At 35.5% G+C, this 19,590-nt stretch overlaps 1 protein-coding gene across 1 annotated transcript in view; it reads right to left on the bottom strand.

Annotated features, from left to right (window-relative positions):
* Positions 1-12,293, bottom strand: part of LOC128240407 (tubulin gamma-1 chain) — a 59,561-nt gene extending 47,268 nt beyond the window's left edge. The window contains exon 1 of the mRNA XM_052957049.1: positions 12,153-12,293. Coding sequence (XP_052813009.1) covers positions 12,153-12,201 — 49 coding nt within the window. The 5' untranslated portion in view covers positions 12,202-12,293. The remainder of the gene's footprint in view (positions 1-12,152) is intronic.
* Between the last annotated feature and the right edge of the window lie 7,297 nt (positions 12,294-19,590).

Below are 19,590 nucleotides of genomic sequence, written 5' to 3'. Positions count from 1 at the left end.
GAATAAACACTAAGTGTATCTTTCACCTTAGAGGTAGGGACATGGGTCTTGTACGCGACACGTTGCCTTGGTGTGTCAAACACATGTGGCAAGTTATTTTAAAATCTGTCCATACAAGACAAAGTTACAGCCCAGAAATGACAAACTATACCAGGGTTGCCAGCACTTTGGTGAAATAAAATTCCCTGACTTTTCCCTGACTTTTCACTGACCAATTCATGTTTTTCACTGACCAAAATCGTCAAACACATAAACGGCCTCCTGACCTCCCCTATAGCCGTCCAATCCTCCCATTATCTTTTTGCATGTAAACTTGTATTTATTTTCCAAAATATAAATCATTTACATTGTACATCAAAGTAATGATTCAAACATAGTGTTCTACTATTCTTAACTATTTCTATTCAAACACAGTGTGACTGTTGGTCAGTGAAACATGTGAAACATTAGCATGAAAACAAGAACATAGGGCTCATTTTGGCATATCATGAAATAATCACTATAAAATTAAAGACTTTGAATGAGTATGGTATGTAAGTGTGAAAAAAAGTTAGTGTGAAAAACATAGCATTGCATAATTTAACCAGTTTCCATCATGTTTGCAAGACAAATCCTCTTGTACAATTTCTTAGTGTCAAAGCAAAAAGCAAAGCAGGTTATATGCCAATATGGTAGTTTGGTATACATGTATACTGACTAGATTTTGTTAGTAATTAAAAGCCCTTCTAGTTCTACCCAACACTTAAACTCTGTGTCCGTAAGCCAGTTATTATTGAAAGATGTCTGTTTTGAACTCATATTTGTTAATTTGTCATGCTAACAAGGAAGAGCCTGAAACAGAGTAATTTAATTATATTATCTGCCATCAAATCCCTTTATTAGATGATATAAAGAAACCGCAACACCTGAAACAAGGATAATAATCTATAGATTAGAATATAATGTCAGGTAAATTCTCTTTTCTGGTGTTATATTCCTACAATACAACAGAAATTACGTATTAGTCAGCTCTGGAGGCAAGGGTTGCAAAGCCTTTCAGTCTTTAGGCTGAATGATGTTCTAAGGTAAATAATGGGTATTATAATCACTAAGTTAACATATAATGCTTCTTAATATCACAGTTTACTGTTATTTGAATTTAATGCTTAACTGTGAGAGTGATAAAGTCAAATATTAAATGCCTAAAGACTGCCATAGCCAAGAAAGACCTTCAATGCGTATATTTTTCGACCTTTGAAATAATTTTTCCCTGACTTTTCCCTGACTTTTCAGGATTTTCATTTTTCACTGACCAAATTTCAAAATTCCCTGACAATTCCCTGACCTTGAAAAAATACCCAATTTCCCTGACTTTTCAAGTCCGCTGGCAACCCTGTATACTCTGTGTCCTTATATACAGCATTCCATTGTGAATAAACACTCAAACAAATGTGGCAAGTCATTTTAAAATCTGTCCATACAAGAGAAAAGTTACAGCCCCGACACGACAACCTATACTCTATGTCCTTATATATGCAGCATTCAATTGTGAATAAACACCTAAGTGTGACCTTGACCTTAGAGGTAGGGACATGGGTCTTGTACACGACACCTCGTCTTGGTATGTGAAACAAATGTGGCAAGTTATTTTAAAATCTGTCCATACAAGAGGAAGTTACACGCCAAACTATACTCTGTGTCCTTATTAGCAGCATTCCATTGTGAATAAACACTAAGTGTGACCTTGAACTTAGAGGTAGGGACATAGTTTTGCACGCGACACGTTGTCTTGGTATGTGGAACACATGTGGCAAGTTATTTTAAAATCTCACCATACAAGGGAAAGTTACAGCCCGGACACGATAACCTATACTATACTCTATGTCCTTATATGCAGCACTCCATTGTGAATCAACACCTAAATGTGACCTTAGAGGTATGGACACGGGTCTTGCACACGACACATCGTCTTGGTATGTGGAACACATGTGGCAAGTTATTTTAAAGTCTGTCCATACAAGGGAAAGTTACAGCCCGGACACACCAACCTATACTCTATGTCTTTATATGCAGCACTCCATTGTGAATAAACATCTAAGTGTGACCCTGACCTTAGAGGTAGGGACACGGATCTTGCACGCGACACGTCGTCTTGGTTTGTGGAACACATGTGGCAAGTTATTTTAAAATCTGTCCTTACAAGGGAAAGTTACAGCCCGGACACGACAACCTATACTCTATGTCTTTATATGCAGCACTCCATTGTGAATAAACACTAAGTGTGACCTTGACCTTAGAGGTAGGTGCACAGGTCTTGCACGCGACACTTTGTCTTGGTATGTCGAACACATGTGGCAAGTTATTTTAAAATCTGTCCTTACAAGAGAAAGTTACAGCCCGGACACGACAACCTATACTTGATGTCTTTATATGCAGCACTCCATTGTGAATTAACACCTAAGTGTGACCTTGACCTTAGAGGTAGGGACACGGGTCTTGAATGCGATACGTCGTCTTAGTATGTGGAACACATGTGGCAAGTTATTTCAAAATCTGTCCATACAAGGGAAAGTTACAGCCCGGACACAGCCCAGCACTCCATTGTGAATAAACACTAAGTGTGACCTTGATCTTAGAGGTAGGGACACGGGTCTTGCACGCGACACGTCGTCTTGGTATGTGGAACACATGTGGCAAGATGTTTTAAAATCTGTCCATGCAAGGGAAAGTTACAGCCCGGACACGAGTTATTGAGCCGGACACACGGACAGACGGTGCGATTTTAATATGCCCACCTTCGGGGGCATAAAAATACAATTATGAAATAATGAGACTTAAAATAAATGGAAACTCAAAGAAATATACATTGTCAAATTTAGGCCGTACTATCCTACTAAAAATTTGTTTGTTCTTTACTCCAGCCAACTTATTGGAAGCCTTATCAAATGGGATGTAATTTTATTTGGAACATGATCATCTATCACAAAAACTTAAACATCCACCAAAAATTCAAAGAAAAACAAATCCAATTATATATTTATATTCTAATTAAAGGTTGACATGTCAAGACGCTCGTACGGATGATGGTGTTTTCATTAAGCTCGTAACTAACTTATTTTTTAACCAATTGTCTCCAAGGCAAACAACTTGCATTCTTCTCAGAATATAATAAAGAATAAGAAAATGTACAACTTCTATACGTTTTCATCAACAAAATGGAAATCTTAATACCCAAACTCCGAAAAACCCTAGGTAGGCATTCCTTATCACCATCCGAATCTGTGTTGTCCACAAAATTTCGCTCCTTATTAAATTGCATTGGGTCACAGTTCAAAACGTCCCCAGGTTAAAACGTCCTATGGTCAAAACATCCCCAGTAGCTTGTCAAAACGTTCTCAGTAGCAGGTCAAAACGTCCCCACTAAACATTATATATTGTTATTTATTAATATTAATAATGTTTATATTTCATTATTATATTTATTAATTAGGGATGCAAACGAATATTCGAATATTCGAATATTCGATCAAACGTTTGGTATTCGAATGTCAAAATCGGTATTCGAATATTCGAAAAAAAAAAAATCAATAAAGAGAACAAAACACATTTTGCCTTCATCACCGATGTTGTTTATAAAGCTCGTTTATCTTGTTTTTACAACGATTGGCCCCTAATCCCAGAGGTGTGAATGTGATGACTAGACACGCGACATGTGTCATTTAGGGACATTTCGTCGAGTACTATAAAAAGTCCCCCTACTTTTACAATAACTGGCTATGGATCGGCTTTAACACCAATGTGTTGTCTTGGCTGCAAATTATGCTGTGCAAAATAGCGCAAAACGAGGTGATGATATAAATGCCACAATAATGTAATATTGTGCTCAATAATGTTGTTGCATATATGTGCTTTAAACTGTTTTCATCTTTCAATACAATTTTCGTGCTTTGAAATGGATTTTTGAATATAATTCCTCTATTGTTGTACAATTAATAAGTCCAATCCACTTATGTTTTCGTTTTACTATTTTACTAGTTCCCGAGTTGGTTTGAGTTTTCCATAGTTATATTTAGTCAGTTTAGAGGTCAATCTCAAAACGAGGCTGATCATCCTACGGAAAGACCTTCCATTGGCGCAAAACACTGTTTTACTAGGAATCCATCTAATTTCACATTGTTTACAAAAGGCAGCGGAATTGAATTATTCGATTTTGTTGTTTGTCTGTTTATAATGTATTGCTTTTTACTTCCTGAAAATGGAGAATTTCAAAGGCTCATTTGGGGAAATCAGGGTCCGCCGCGCGTACTGGATACGACAAAATAGGGTTTAAATGCCCCGGCTATTACTTTAGCGAATAATAATAGTAGTTTACTACATCTTCTAAAATATGTATTTCGCTAATCGAATATTCGAATATTCGATCGAAAGAATTACCGAATATTCGAATATCTGTTTTGCCATTCGTTTGCATCCCTATTATTAATAATAATGTTTAGATTTCAGCAAATCATGCAGTCATCAAGTGCAACACACCAGGCTCTGATCTTTGTTGTATAATATATATAATAAATGATTTATTTACTTTGTTTTTTTCATTCAATTTCTTTAGAAGCATCATTACTTCTAAGAACCCACAGGAATGATGTAAGCCTCCTTAGTTCAAACCGAAGGGTTTGATGTACCTTAATTGAATTAAATTAAAGAAGTGTGATCACAGTTTGTAGCTTATAAATAACAAGAGATGTTTGTCAAACATTATGCCCCTCCTGAGCGCCATGTTGTCAGGATTATATGGACAATTGAATGAAATATGCATGGACCGAAATGACAGCTGATTTGTCACTGACATTGGATGCCGTTAAGGCAGTTTTAAGATTATGACCATGTGAGGATAGAGTGTGTTATGACCATGACCTTTGACTTTATGACCTCAAAATCCATAAGAGTCATCAGCTGGTCACCAGAAACCTAAATGTCAAGTTTGAGGGCCATGGGTGCAGGCATTGTTAAGTTATCACACAGACAAGTTTTTTCGTTCAAGGTCACTGTGACCTTGACCTTTGACCCCTTAAATCATAAGGGGTCATCTACAAGTCAGATGCAACTCCAAGTCAAGTTTGAGGGCCATGGGTGCAGGCATTGTTGAGATATCACTGGCAGAAGATTTGTTAACTTTTTTGCGTTACAGGTTACTGTGACCTTGACCTTGGCCTGATGACCCCAAAAGTTGATAGGGGTCATCTACTGGTCAGGCCCAACTTTCATGTCAAGTTTGATGACCATAGGTCCAGGAATTGTCGAGTTTGCTTTCAAGGTCACTGTGACCTTGACCTTTGACCCCTAAAATCAATAGAGGTCATCTACTGGTCAGGCCCAACCTTCAAGTCAAGTTTGAGGGCCATGGGTGCAGGCATTGTTGAGTTATCACTCGGACAACCTTTTATCATTCAAGGTCACTGTGAACTTGACCTTTGGCCAGATGACCCCTAAAATCAATAGGGACCATCTTCTGGGCAGGCCCAACCTCCAAATCAAGTTTGAGGGCCATGGGTGCAGGCATTGTCGAGTTACCACTCGGGACAACCTTTTACCATTCCAGGTCACTGTGACCTTGACCTTTGGCCCAATGACCCCCAAAAACAGTAGGGGTCATCTCCTGGTCAGGCCAATCCTCCAAGTCAAGTTTGAGGGCCATGGGTGCAGGTATTGTTGAGTTATCACTCGGACAACCTTTTACCATTCAAGGTCACTGTGACCATGACCTTTGGCCCGATGACGCCCCATAGTAATACGGGTCATCTACTGGTCAGGCCCAACCTCCAAGTGAAGTATGAGGGCCATGGGTGCAGGCAGTATCGAGTTGTCACTCGGACAACATTTTACCATTCAATGTCACTGTGACCTTGACCTTTGGCCCAATGACGCCCCAATATAATACGGGTCATCTACTGGTCAGGCCCAACCTCCAAGTAAAGTATGAGGGCCATGGGTGCAGGCATTGTCGAGTTATCCCTCGAACAACTTTTTACCATTCCAGGTCACTTGACCTTTCAGTGATTTTTTTTCGTGAAATTTACCGCCGAATAACGGCTGTTTCCCCTCGCCGAAAATCGTCCAATTTTCCCCAAAAATAGTCATATTTTCCCCAAAAAAAGATAATCAATTCACCCCAGAAATGAATAAAAAATACAAATATGAATTGTGCTTTTTGTTTTTATGTCATAAAACAATGCATTTTAAACATGATGCGAACGCGCAACAATAGCAGGATAAGGCCTGTAAATACACCGTTTCTAATCATCATCACCGAGACGCAAGTAATTCATCTAATGACACTGATCAATTTGTTTACAATTTACGACGTTTTGACTTCAACTTTGCGGCAAATAATAACATATAATAAGTGATAGCATTACCTTATAGCAAAATGTAACATTCAACTTAAAAGTTAAATATGTCACATAATATCAAATACTACGTTAAAAGACTCAACAAAAGTGTTTTTTGTCACTTATGTATGATTTCAGTGTAACTTTGTTAATTGTGTTTTTTTAAGATCTTGCATTTAATTAACATATCACAAGACCAGAAAGCTGAAATTGCAATTTGTTTGGTGAGAAAGTGATAATGCTTAATAGGGATCAATTGGCACAACAATAATGTTTTACATGCTTTGATGATAGTAACTGTCATTAAAGAGAGTTGAAACAGTTTTAATAGGTGTCTTTGTTACTGCATGGTTATTTTAAATGACTATTTTAATGTTCATTGTATTTTCCCAATTTTGGGAATTAACGCGCTTATTTTCCCAATTGTAAAGCCACAGGTGGTTTTGAAAATTTAAATAAAAATCACTGCCTTTGGCCTGATGGCCCCCCAAAACAATAGGGGTCATCTACTGGTCAGGCCAAACCTCCAAGTGAAGTATGATGACCATAGGTTTGGCATTGTTGAGTTATCACTCGCACAAGCTTTAAAAATCTTTTACCATTAAAGGTCACTGTGACCTTGACCTTTGACCTGATGAGCCCTAAAATCAATAGGGGTCATCTTCTGGTCAGGCCCAACCTTCATGTCAAGGTTGATGACCATACGTCAAGGAATTGTCGAGTCATCACTCGGACAAGCTTTGGTCTACCGACGGGACGGACGGACGGACGGACATGTGCAAAGCAATATACCCCTCTTCTTTGAAGGGGGGCATAATTATGTATCTTGGCCTCATTAATTCAAAATAACCGATGTGTTTGATGTACCTTAATTGAATTAAATTAAAGAAGCGTGAATTAGTTTGTTGCAATAATTATGTATCATGGCCTTTAATAAATTGAAAAGTATGCTAGCAGTTTGGTGCAATAAGTGTGACAATTGTCAAATATGTTCCTTATAAATCCCTACCTTGGGGTATTGGCGTCATACCACTTATTACCACTCATTACAGTAATATTCACAGCATTTATCATTGAAATAATTAAAGGATTAAATATTAATAGTGTCTGGTAAATTATTAGTGTTGTTTTTGTGGACATTATATAGTTATTTGTGTTTGATAATATCTCATTTCCCGTGCATCACATGTGGGAACAATGTGCAACGTAATCAGCATGGGATATAGTGTGAAAGCTGTGAGGAATGTTAGCAACGAACGTGCAATTCAGGTTAGTGGAGATTATACACCACGTTTCAATATTATTATTTGTGGTAAATGTCTAGTATTCGATCTCCTATCGCTATTTAGATATGTTTACACAGGGATCGAATTTAACTTTTTTTGCCACTAGCAAGTTTTTGCCAGTGCCATTTTTTTCAACAAGCAAAATGGTGGGTTCCACTAGCAGTTATTTAAAGGCTGTTTTACTTCATGTTAGTTGCCAAATAAACAAGTAGTTTTGTTGTAGCATTATGTACATTGTTTATCAAGTGCACTGAGATAAGAATAAACTATAAACCTTTACATTTTGTTTTTTAATTCTTACATAGATTAAGTCATATACCCAGCTGGGATAACTAAGCTCCTGGTTACTCAAAAGCCTTGAATCATTAGTAGTAAGTGACTACACTCCTCCCCACCTATGTTTATACTTTCAAAATGTAAAGTGGGGAGGAGTGTAACAGTCATTATATTAAGCCATTCCAATACGTCTGTCTGGTAAGTCAAGTTGGGTAGAGGACCAGACTTGCAAGCAGGGGTTCATAGGCTCGAATCTTACACAGAGTAGATGTTTTTCTCTTGAAAATATATATGTACACTGACATTTTTAGATGGTAATGTATGTTGCACACGTGACCAACGCATGAAGGATCTAGCCAGTAATATGGGCAGGGTGCGAACTGTTGCTTAGTAAATAAAAAATAAAATACTGTAATGCCTACAGTTGATGTTTTATCGCTGGCGAATTCTTTACAAACATCACACTACACTTTGAAATCAACATTGCCATTATTCTCTTTTGTTGCATTCAAAAGTTTGGTGTTCAACTCCGTTTCCTTTTTTTGACGGTTCTGACAGATGCCGTAGAATTTTCGGTTTGCGACAAAGTACCGACAATTCATGACTTTTCGCTAGGTTTGGTTTTATTGAAGGACTTTTCGGTCAATCCCCGCGTCGCTGTCAGCCTTTTCACCTTTCCAGGCATTTTCGCGTAACAAAACGTGGCTAATTTTCTCTTCTTTTTTGGCAGTTGCAAATCACAAATCAGACGAAAACAGTTATCTCCTAGGCACTTGCTTAAATAACTGATAATAACATTTGAGCATAGCGACAAGCGTCCATACACGGTCACGAGTTTATCTTCGAGGCGCTTACTTAAATATCCGATAATAACATTTGTACACTGCGACAAGCGTCCATATTCCGGGTCACGTGATTATCTATTATACGGTAAACTTGCGGAAAGGAGTTTTTAAAGCGCAAAGGAGAGTTTGAGCGAATTCGACAATTTTATTTACGGTCGCAAAAATATTCGAGTGCCAGGATTTTCTACTCGCATTTTTCGATTCTTACTCGCATTTTGCGAGTTAGCGACCGTTAAATTCGATCCCTGTTACATGAACCATATTTTATTGATCAATAATTTTGCAAAACGCAAATGTTAGCTCCTGGAACATGTTGGCAAATACTGATAAATCTTCATCATTGTTTTATATATTATGGTTTATATTATATGATGAATCAGAGATAAAAGCAAAGAAATGTCAATGAAAATGGTATTTTAACCGTGTATACTTTGATTGCACCTTGCAGATAACTTCCTTCTGTACATGCATGCGATGTATCCAGTTGTTTTATCGAAAATATTTTGTAGATTTGAACACGTTTCCATACATACGTGTCAATCCAAAATCTGCTAACCTTCATAACTTGTGAATGATAAAGATTGTATGAAAATTTAAAATATTTAATACAGACAACGCGAAAACTTTTTTTTCTTCACAGGACATTGCGACAGGTAAACACTGAAAGTTTACCTGTCGCACCAAATTTTTACCTGTCGCAATGTTACAAACAGTATTCAGTTACATCAGCCTAAACCTTGATTTTAAGCCTCTTATTTAAATAAGTTTTGTAACTCCCCATTATAACAGGTTTAGATCTTCTTGGTTAGATGTGTCCTACTATTATAAATTACAAAAAAGAAGCTTACACATCAGGTAAAAAAAATCAATATTTCGGATCTTAAGTCATTATTTTTCCCTCCCTTTCCTCCCAAAAAAACTCATATCCGGTTCGTCTACCCATGGAGCAGCCAGATCTTACTCTTTTAACTCATCTTTAAATTAAAGATACAGTACAGTTAAAAAAATATAACGAATTGTACTACAAGTCAAACTCAGACACAACATTTATGCAAAAACGAAAGTAGAGTTCTTGTTATTGGCAATATTAAACAGAGCGGAAAGAGTGTCAGCTCGGTATATTCATCATCATATTTAAATTAACACGATTGCCGGGAACCACTTTGCCCAAAAAAACATACATACAGAATTTTGCAAGGTCCGAACATTTCCGTAAAATTCCGTCTATTAACCCATTTCATTCTGAGACCCAGTTAGATATGATACCTTGAATATCTGGGCATTTTTCAATAACTGATAAGCCATCTGACTTTATATGACCATTGTGTTGTATAAACACTAATAACTTCTTTATTATTGATACAAGACCCAATAAAGATTACATATTTGGAAAGGAAATAAAAATCTGCACATGTTTATGTAAGTTTTATTAGCAAATGATTTTAAATAAATTATTATTTGCAAATTAACCAGGTGATGATGAAAAAAAAAACACCAAAAAATAAATATGCACAAATTGAAAGCAAAAAAATCACACAAACTACACCTTTTGGTGTATCCCGCATGTAAAGCAGGGTTGCCAGCACTTTGGTGAAATAAAATTCCCTGACTTTTCCCTGACTTTTCACTGACCAATTCATGTTTTTCACTGACCAAAATCGTCAAACACATAAACGGCCTCCTGACCTCCCCTATAGCCGTCCAATCCTCCCATTATCTTTTTGCATGTAAACTTGTATTTATTTTCCAAAATATAAATCATTTACATTGTACATCAAAGTAATGATTCAAACATAGTGTTCTACTATTCTTAACTATTTCTATTCAAACACAGTGTGACTGTTGGTCAGTGAAACATGTGAAACATTAGCATGAAAACAAGAACATAGGGCTCATTTTGGCATATCATGAAATAATCACTATAAAATTAAAGACTTTGAATGAGTATGGTATGTAAGTGTGAAAAAAAGTTAGTGTGAAAAACATAGCATTGCATAATTTAACCAGTTTCCATCATGTTTGCAAGACAAATCCTCTTGTACAATTTCTTAGTGTCAAAGCAAAAAGCAAAGCAGGTTATATGCCAATATGGTAGTTTGGTATACATGTATACTGACTAGATTTTGTTAGTAATTAAAAGCCCTTCTAGTTCTACCCAACACTTAAACTCTGTGTCCGTAAGCCAGTTATTATTGAAAGATGTCTGTTTTGAACTCATATTTGTTAATTTGTCATGCTAACAAGGAAGAGCCTGAAACAGAGTAATTTAATTATATTATCTGCCATCAAATCCCTTTATTAGATGATATAAAGAAACCGCAACACCTGAAACAAGGATAATAATCTATAGATTAGAATATAATGTCAGGTAAATTCTCTTTTCTGGTGTTATATTCCTACAATACAACAGAAATTACGTATTAGTCAGCTCTGGAGGCAAGGGTTGCAAAGCCTTTCAGTCTTTAGGCTGAATGATGTTCTAAGGTAAATAATGGGTATTATAATCACTAAGTTAACATATAATGCTTCTTAATATCACAGTTTACTGTTATTTGAATTTAATGCTTAACTGTGAGAGTGATAAAGTCAAATATTAAATGCCTAAAGACTGCCATAGCCAAGAAAGACCTTCAATGCGTATATTTTTCGACCTTTGAAATAATTTTTCCCTGACTTTTCCCTGACTTTTCAGGATTTTCATTTTTCACTGACCAAATTTCAAAATTCCCTGACAATTCCCTGACCTTGAAAAAATACCCAATTTCCCTGACTTTTCAAGTCCGCTGGCAACCCTGTAAAGGGTAACTACACCAAAAGGTGTATCCCGAATGAAATGGGTTAAAAAGTAGTAGAGTACGAACTGAAATCGCAACCTTACGTGTTTTTTCGGCTTTTACGGAAACATGTGCAAAACGGGGTTTACAAATAGTGATACACGGATTAACACGCTGAAAAGTCATGATATAATAGTTAAAAATAACTCTGAACATTTATTTAGAAACTGAGAGTAAATTTTCCGAAAATTAAACGGTGCTGACTGTAATTTTTCACCGGACATTGTGACCGACCAAAACAAAAGTTCCATCGGTCAAAATGGAAATATACCGGACATGTCTGACTGTCCGACGGACATTCGCATTGTCTGTTAATATGTAAAAATAAATGACCAAAAGTGGATTATTTGTTTATTATGTGAATCATAGTTCTTAAACACATTTTTTATGATTCTCAGTCCAAGAAATCACCCTTGAGACCAAATCGCTCGAATGGCCAAAAATGCTGTCCAAATACCAAGTAATTGTGTTGGAGAGTGCATGAAATAATCCAAAAGAGCAACGCCGAAATGTGACCGTTTAAGTATAAACACATTGATTTACTTTGGTTTCCACATTGCCCAAGTTGCAGGGTTATAATTTCACGCGGCATCTTAAACTGCTCTCACGTGGTTTGCTGAATATTAACCAAATACACCAATATAAACTTGCTCAAACTTAGGCGGCAACCATTTTGTAGACTGGTTATTTTTATACGCAGGGACAGGTTTATTCCCCGGACTGTGAAGTAAACCCCGGACTGGTTGCGGAAGGGATTTGGTAGATAGATAGATAGATATATTTATTTCAGTAAGGAATGTACATATTCATGGACATTTAAAATAAACAACATGTATAGTAAATAACATTATACATACATAATATTATCAATAGCCATGACAGGCACACCGAACCAAGGATGACACAAAAAAGATAAAACTCTTATTTCAAGTGTGGTCCTTTGTTTAAGTGGCTTGGCATAGGGAGGCATTGCATATTTAAGTAATAATATACTAGTTGAGAAAGTTAAATATAATTATGTAGTATGTAGTACTTATAAAATGCGAGGTTAAGTTAAAATAGTTCCTTTACTGGAAATCTTTGAATAAATAATTGAAAAAAAAAACAAACAAAAAAAAACAACATTTTAATAACATACAGTAACTAATTATGCCAAATTATGCTGATCTTGTGTCAGAATCCGATTGATAGGACATTCCCTAAAGGAGTATTTTTGTTCAAAAAAGGCCGCGAGCTCTGCGATGATTGACATATATAGTGGTCACTCAGCTCTGAGTACTGGCCATGATAGGGTTTCATTTATCTAGTGTAACTTGCGCTGCCAACAAGGCTTACAGATCCATTCGGAGAAAAGCATGCTTATATATATATAGGCCCTGAACCTCCACACGGAAAACTAGTTATGCCAATTTGCATATTAATTGGTAAAGAATTAAAAAAGTTTAGAAAATGCTAGCCTGTCGGCGATGAAAAAACGCGCTCACAAACTATATTATGAAGATGTCGATCGAAGAATATGTTTTTCGCAACATACTCGACGCATACAGTTTTCAAAATTTAAAGAAAAAGTCCACTTACCAGGCAAAAGTTGGTACCTGAATCGGTGCTTTTCATTCTTATTCACTTCCAGTGCTTAAAAAAAACAATACAAGTATGACCTACCATCATTATACATTATTACACCTGGAGTCGAGAAACTGCTCTCCAAACTGAACCCATCTAAAGCTATGGGTCCAGATAAAATCTCTAACGTCATACTTAAGAATTGTGCAAGCCAGCTTGCTCCCGGTATATGTTCAATCGTTCAACTATCAACAAACAGCAGTGTGCTAACATGCGACTGGGTAAATGCGAACATATCACCTGTGTACAAGAAGGGTGACGTCCACCTTGCTGAGAACTACAGGCCTGTGTCCCTCACGTCAATATTATGTAAGACACTTGAACATATCATTTGCAAACACCTGCTTAAACATATGGAAAGGAATAAGATTTTAACAAACTTGAATCATAGTTTCCGCTCAGGATATTCATGTGAAACGCAACTCTTAGTAACGCTTAAAGACCTCGTTACTTTCAATGACGAAGGTCACCAGACAGATGCCATCATACTTGATTTTTCTAAGGCGTTCGATACAGTCACGCACCAAGAACTACTCTGCAAAGTAGAAAGCTTTGGTGTCAAAGGACCTATCTTCAATTGGTTGAAATTATTTTTGACTCAGAGACACATGCAGGTTGTTGTAGAGGGTGAATGCTCTCAGAAAGCCACAGTGGACTCCGGTGTACCCCAAGGAACTGTACTGGGCCCACTTCTTTTTCTATGCCATATAAACGACCTGCCCCTATCAGTAAAGTCACAAGTGCGCCTCTTTGCAGACGACTGCCTGCTACATGTATATCGGACAATTAGAAATCAGAAAGACGACGACACACTTCAGAATGATCTCCAAGAACTTGAAAGATGGGCTGATAAATGGGGAATGAAATTTAATGCTACAAAAAGTGCTACATTATGAGTGTCAACAACAAAACCCCACATTTTTACACCCTCTGTGGACATATATTACAACAAGTTACTGAAAATCCGTACCTTGGTTTAACCATCTCCGAGAACTTGACATGGTCAACCCATATTACTAAGATAACTAAAAAGGCAAATTCAACTATGGCACTCCTAAGAAGAAACTTGAGACACTGCCCAGAGGATTGTAGAAAATCAGCATATCTGGCACTAGTTAGGTCTATCCTTGATTATGGTGCGATTATTTGGGACCCATACCTAAAACATGACATTTTAAAACTAGAAAAAGTTCAGCGCCAGGCAGCCCGTTTCATAACTGGGGACTACAAGTCCAGAGAAGAAGGATGTGTGTCAAACATGCTAGAATCTTTGAAACTCCATACTCTACAAGAACGACGAACGGGCAGCAGGCTGATCTTCTTCTATAAGGTGGCCGAGGGTTTGGTGCCAGCACTACCACCTACAGAGTTCCTACAGCCAGCTAGGCAAATTAGAGCTACTAAATTTCAAGACTGTATTACAACAAATATTATTGACAAACAAGTGATCAATCATGACAGAGGATTTATAATTCAACAGTGTAAAACTGAGCAGTTAAAACATTCATTCTTCGTCAAAACGTGTCAGGATTGGAACCATCTGGAGAATAGTATAGTCCACGCACAGACAGTGGAGGGCTTTATGGACCTCCATATTGACTCAACGCCTCCCCCCAGTGTTCTACGCCGTAACAGGCCCTGCACCGTATCTAAGCAGAAGCAGGATTAGGTCAGAATTTTGTTTGCCATGAAACATTTTTCTCACTTAATGTTTGCAAGAAACGTTCTTACGTCTTTCCCCTTGATTGTTTCAAAGAACAAAGTTTATTCACCAACTCAAAGCAAACAAAGTTTGCACATGGGGAAATTATAAATACAAAGTATAACGAGGCTTTATGCAGGCATATAATGAATACAAATATGAAAAAAGTATACTGTACATTGAATTTTAAAGTTGTCCAAAAGAAATAAGACATTGAGTTTCCAATGCTGACAAATTACAAATAGAGTTACTATTATCACAAGTTAGAATTATAATTATATCATGATGAAACATTTTAAGTAATGCAATATGTTATTTATAATAGCCCATTATTATGATTTATATTATACAACAGAAATGGAATGAAACACGTTTTACTCTTATTCATTTATTATTTATTTCCTATCGGTCAATTTAATAAATACTTTGGCTATACTTTTTGTACAAGAAGTGGTCATGTCTTAGTGAGACATTGATATACTTTAAACGTGTCAACTCTAAATGGCCCTGAGCCAATAAACAAATACACTGAAAATTGACCCCTACAATGACACTTATGCAATAAACAAAGGGATGAACAGTAAGGAATTTACATGACAATCATCTTATTAAACTAGGCACATTATGTTTTAATTTTGCTTTAAGAGGAAATGTTTATATTAAGTATATTTGGTGCATTGTGAAATAAAATACTATTCGTTAAGAACACTTTCAATCATTTGTTTTGTGTTGAGATGTATCTACCAAATACAATATTAAGTTTGGTAAAATGTTAAGAGACCGACTATTTTCTATGTAACGGGTTCTACCAATTCACTATGACGGAAGTCTATATAGTGTAGACTGTTGTGTACATGTAACTACATTTTCCCGTGCTAAAGAAGTTCAGTACTTTTATTTGGATTATGATAAGTATGATTTACAATGTATACTTCTTTCAATTTCATTTAAAGTTTAAGTCATTCTTTGTCATATGATTTTATATTCAGAGTTTACTGTCTGCTGTCTATTAATAACTGTATATGCAAATCTGGTTAGTTCCATTTTGTTCGTAAATGATTCATTGGGAAATGTGTTTATTATGAAATTAAATATGGAATAGTTTTCTTTAAGTAGCTTGTTTGGAATAAAGTATATCATTAAAATGTTTTATAATTAGCAACCTATAGGCTTGTTATAAAGTTGTTTAGCTTTGTCTTTTGGTTGATTTTATAACCAAATTAAACTATGCTACTTGTATTAATATTCATATTTTATAAATCATACTTGGATTTGTTTTCTTTCTATTTAAAGACTGACTGAATCAGTTTCACTAAGATATCTGTCCTCCGAAGGTACCTTCACCTTTTTAACATTTTTGGTTTTGGTCAAAGTAGTGTGTGGTTTCCCTGTGGGCCACTCACATATTTCATATAGGTTTTTCAAATTAAAACTTGATTATTGTAACTGAGATGTGAAGATTTCTGATTTTTGATAAGTTAAAAATAAATTACTTGGAGTTTAGCTTTTTAAACTGTGTTTATCAATATTTGACACTCTACAGAATTGTTTTAACCTTACAACATAAAGTTGCATTATGGCTTGCCTGAGCAGCTAGGTGTAGCTTGGACATTTGTTAGTTTCATAGTTGTTTTTGTTTTACTGTGTTATTTCCATTTGAATATCATTACTGAACTTAAATTCTTGAATAGATTGTATAAAAAAATGAAAACATCTCAGTTGTTTTTCACGCCCAACCTCCCTGCCTTTGCCCTGTGTCGAACCTGAGGGTTCTTGTAACCGACCGTGCGGCTTACTACCACTCGTTGAGGTTCGGTTACATCTATATTTTTACATTTCTACACAAAATGAATGTCTCTTGGGTGAGAGGTGGACCACTAGACCAATCTAATCCCTTGAAGACTCGTGGTCAGTTCGTGTCAACGCAGACTCTGGTCTTGAATTAATTTCAATATTTTATTTGTATTTGCTTTCATTCCAAATGATATTGTATCGAAATACCTTTGTTAAAAACGAAGTAAATTGTATGTTGCTTTTGTCGATTTGAAAAGGTGTTTGACTATGTTAACCGTAGTATGGTATATATACATATATAAACACTTAAGAAAACATTTATAATCAAATGGTTTTGGTTAAGTTTTGGACGCTCAGTGTACTTGTATTACTATAATAAAATGTTTACACGTCAACATGCTTACAACAACTCAACGATCAATATGCTCAGTCATGGCGTAGTATTTGTAAAAATAGTGCCAAACTGCAACTGTATATTAGCTTAAAATCCAATTTTGAGACAGAAGCATATGTTTATTTATAGGAAGTTTTTTTCTTTTGGTGTGCCCATTGTATGATACTATTCAGCGGCGGATCCAGGACTTTCTAAATTGGGGGGCACAACTAATTATAAACATATCAAACTTTTTTTGAATGCATTATTTTAATCATATAATGGCATTATAATGGCATGGAATTAACATTTGTCTTCACTTTATATAAACAATAATGTTTGGCAGATACATTGAATTAAAAAGATATTACTTGAGACACACATATTTATGCATTAAAATTAGTGCTATATTGGATAAACCTACACTACAGTATATTGATTTCACTCAACGATATTGTAGGTACTTCGGATGTCATTGTTATAAATTTAAATTAACTGAAGTAAAAACAACTTGACAACAAATTCCAAAAAGGGTTTCAAATAAATTATAATGTACTAATTTACAAAGGCTCTAGCATAATTCAGAGAAATAGACGATAATAAAGGCCGAAATTGAAAGTTTCAAAGCGGCAACGTTTTGAATTTAAAATTTTGTTAAATACACATATCTTGTTGGCACACAATGACATTATTAAAAGCAATGACGAACATATAATGTGCACATGTTAACAGTTTAAAACAACTTATATTTCTGGTATATGATCTATTCTGAAAACAGTAATTTAAACTTACGCGTATATCTGCAGCCATATTTGTCTACCTTTGATCAGCTGTCTGTGGAAAATGCGGCGCCGATTTTTTTTCGGGCCCCGATGTCATTTTTCAAAAGACTTTTTCGTTTCGTATACTTTATTATACTCGATAATCAGTTTGTTTATTTGCTCAAATGCTTATATAAAATTTAAATTGTGACAAAACAACTTATTTGTACAGTTAAATCAATAAAGATGTGCCCCAAAAAACATTACTTGCCGGCCCGCTGGGGGGGGGGGCACGGTCCCTATGTGCCCCCCGGTAGATCCGCCACTGCTATTAGACAATAATATATAGATATAAAATATTATGACAACCCGAATATAATTTAAGTTTAATATATTGATGTCTTGTAATATTGAAAATGTTGTGAAAAAAACTATTTATACTCAGCTTTTAAAAAGAGAAATACGTTGGGGTTTTTTCAAGAATAAACAGTACATATGTATATGCTTGTAACAAGTTGTGATTATCAGTATATTGTATTGTTTATATCAAAATGTGTTTTAATAACAAACTATATTTTGACCGATACCGTTATTTGATCCATGGTCACTTATTTGCACAAGTAGTGCATAATGCATATATTGTGTGATGTTTGCATGGGTTGGTGGCCTTCTAGCAAAATAAATTGTTTTTTTTGTTAACGAGCATAGAGAATAATATTGGAATGGCCTCATTGTGTGAAAAAAATGGCGAAACCGAAAGTAAAAATGTAATGTTAATGAGATAAATCACCTTCCAGCAGTACTTTGATGATGAAACGGTTTACCGGAGTTTGCCGGGATCTAAACGGGAGCAAGATAAATCGGCCCCTTACCAAATCGGCCAACTACCAAATCGGCCCCTAAGACGTTTCGGCCCTGCCATTTCGCCCCCTTAATTAAAATGACTCGAGACGTTTCGGCCCCTTAGTGATTTTCAATAGAGACATTTCGGCCCCTTAATTTTATTTTTTATCTTGAGTATAAAGAAAAACATTGTAGGTCGTCTTATAAATGTCAATGAGATCTGTAAATAAGTTGTAAATAAAATCTTTAAATTTAAAAATAGACAGATATGCATGAAAAACATTGATATGACTAATATAAAAATATGATTAAAATCTAAATAACTATTAACCCTGATTTTTAATATAAAATGTTAGAAAATCTAAGAAATTTTATTTGTTATAACTGTTAATTATTAATTGATCATTAAAGACTTCAAAGAAAATTTGTCTTTGAACCATGCGTTCTTTTTTGCAAGGCAAACTGTTAGTGTTGTGGGTGTGAAAAAGACATTCAAAGACGTGTGAATGAATAATTGTCTTTAATTTGTTAATGTTATTTAGAGTTGATTGAAGAAGATTTGAGTAATATAAACAACGTAAGTATATATATTAAATCGTTTCTAAAAGTGGGTACTATTGTATCTTTTTTAAAATGTAGGCTGAGCCTAAAATGTTTGTATATGATGTATTTGAAGTGTTTGATTTTAATGCGTATGTGATAGATACTTAAGATATTATTTAAATATTGAATTTTTAACCAGAGATTTATACAATCATACTGTGTAGGCATATTTTTATATTATACAGTCCAAAGCACCCATGCTACGATTAAAGACGAGATGTTTTAAATGTTATTAAATCTGTAGAAATACTGTAAAACGTAGCGTGCTCGCCGAATGGGTAG

This window comes from Mya arenaria, chromosome 1, assembly GCF_026914265.1.
Source record: "Mya arenaria isolate MELC-2E11 chromosome 1, ASM2691426v1".
Lineage (NCBI taxonomy): Eukaryota > Metazoa > Mollusca > Bivalvia > Myida > Myidae > Mya > Mya arenaria.
This window is presented reverse-complemented; position numbering and strand designations above follow the sequence as displayed.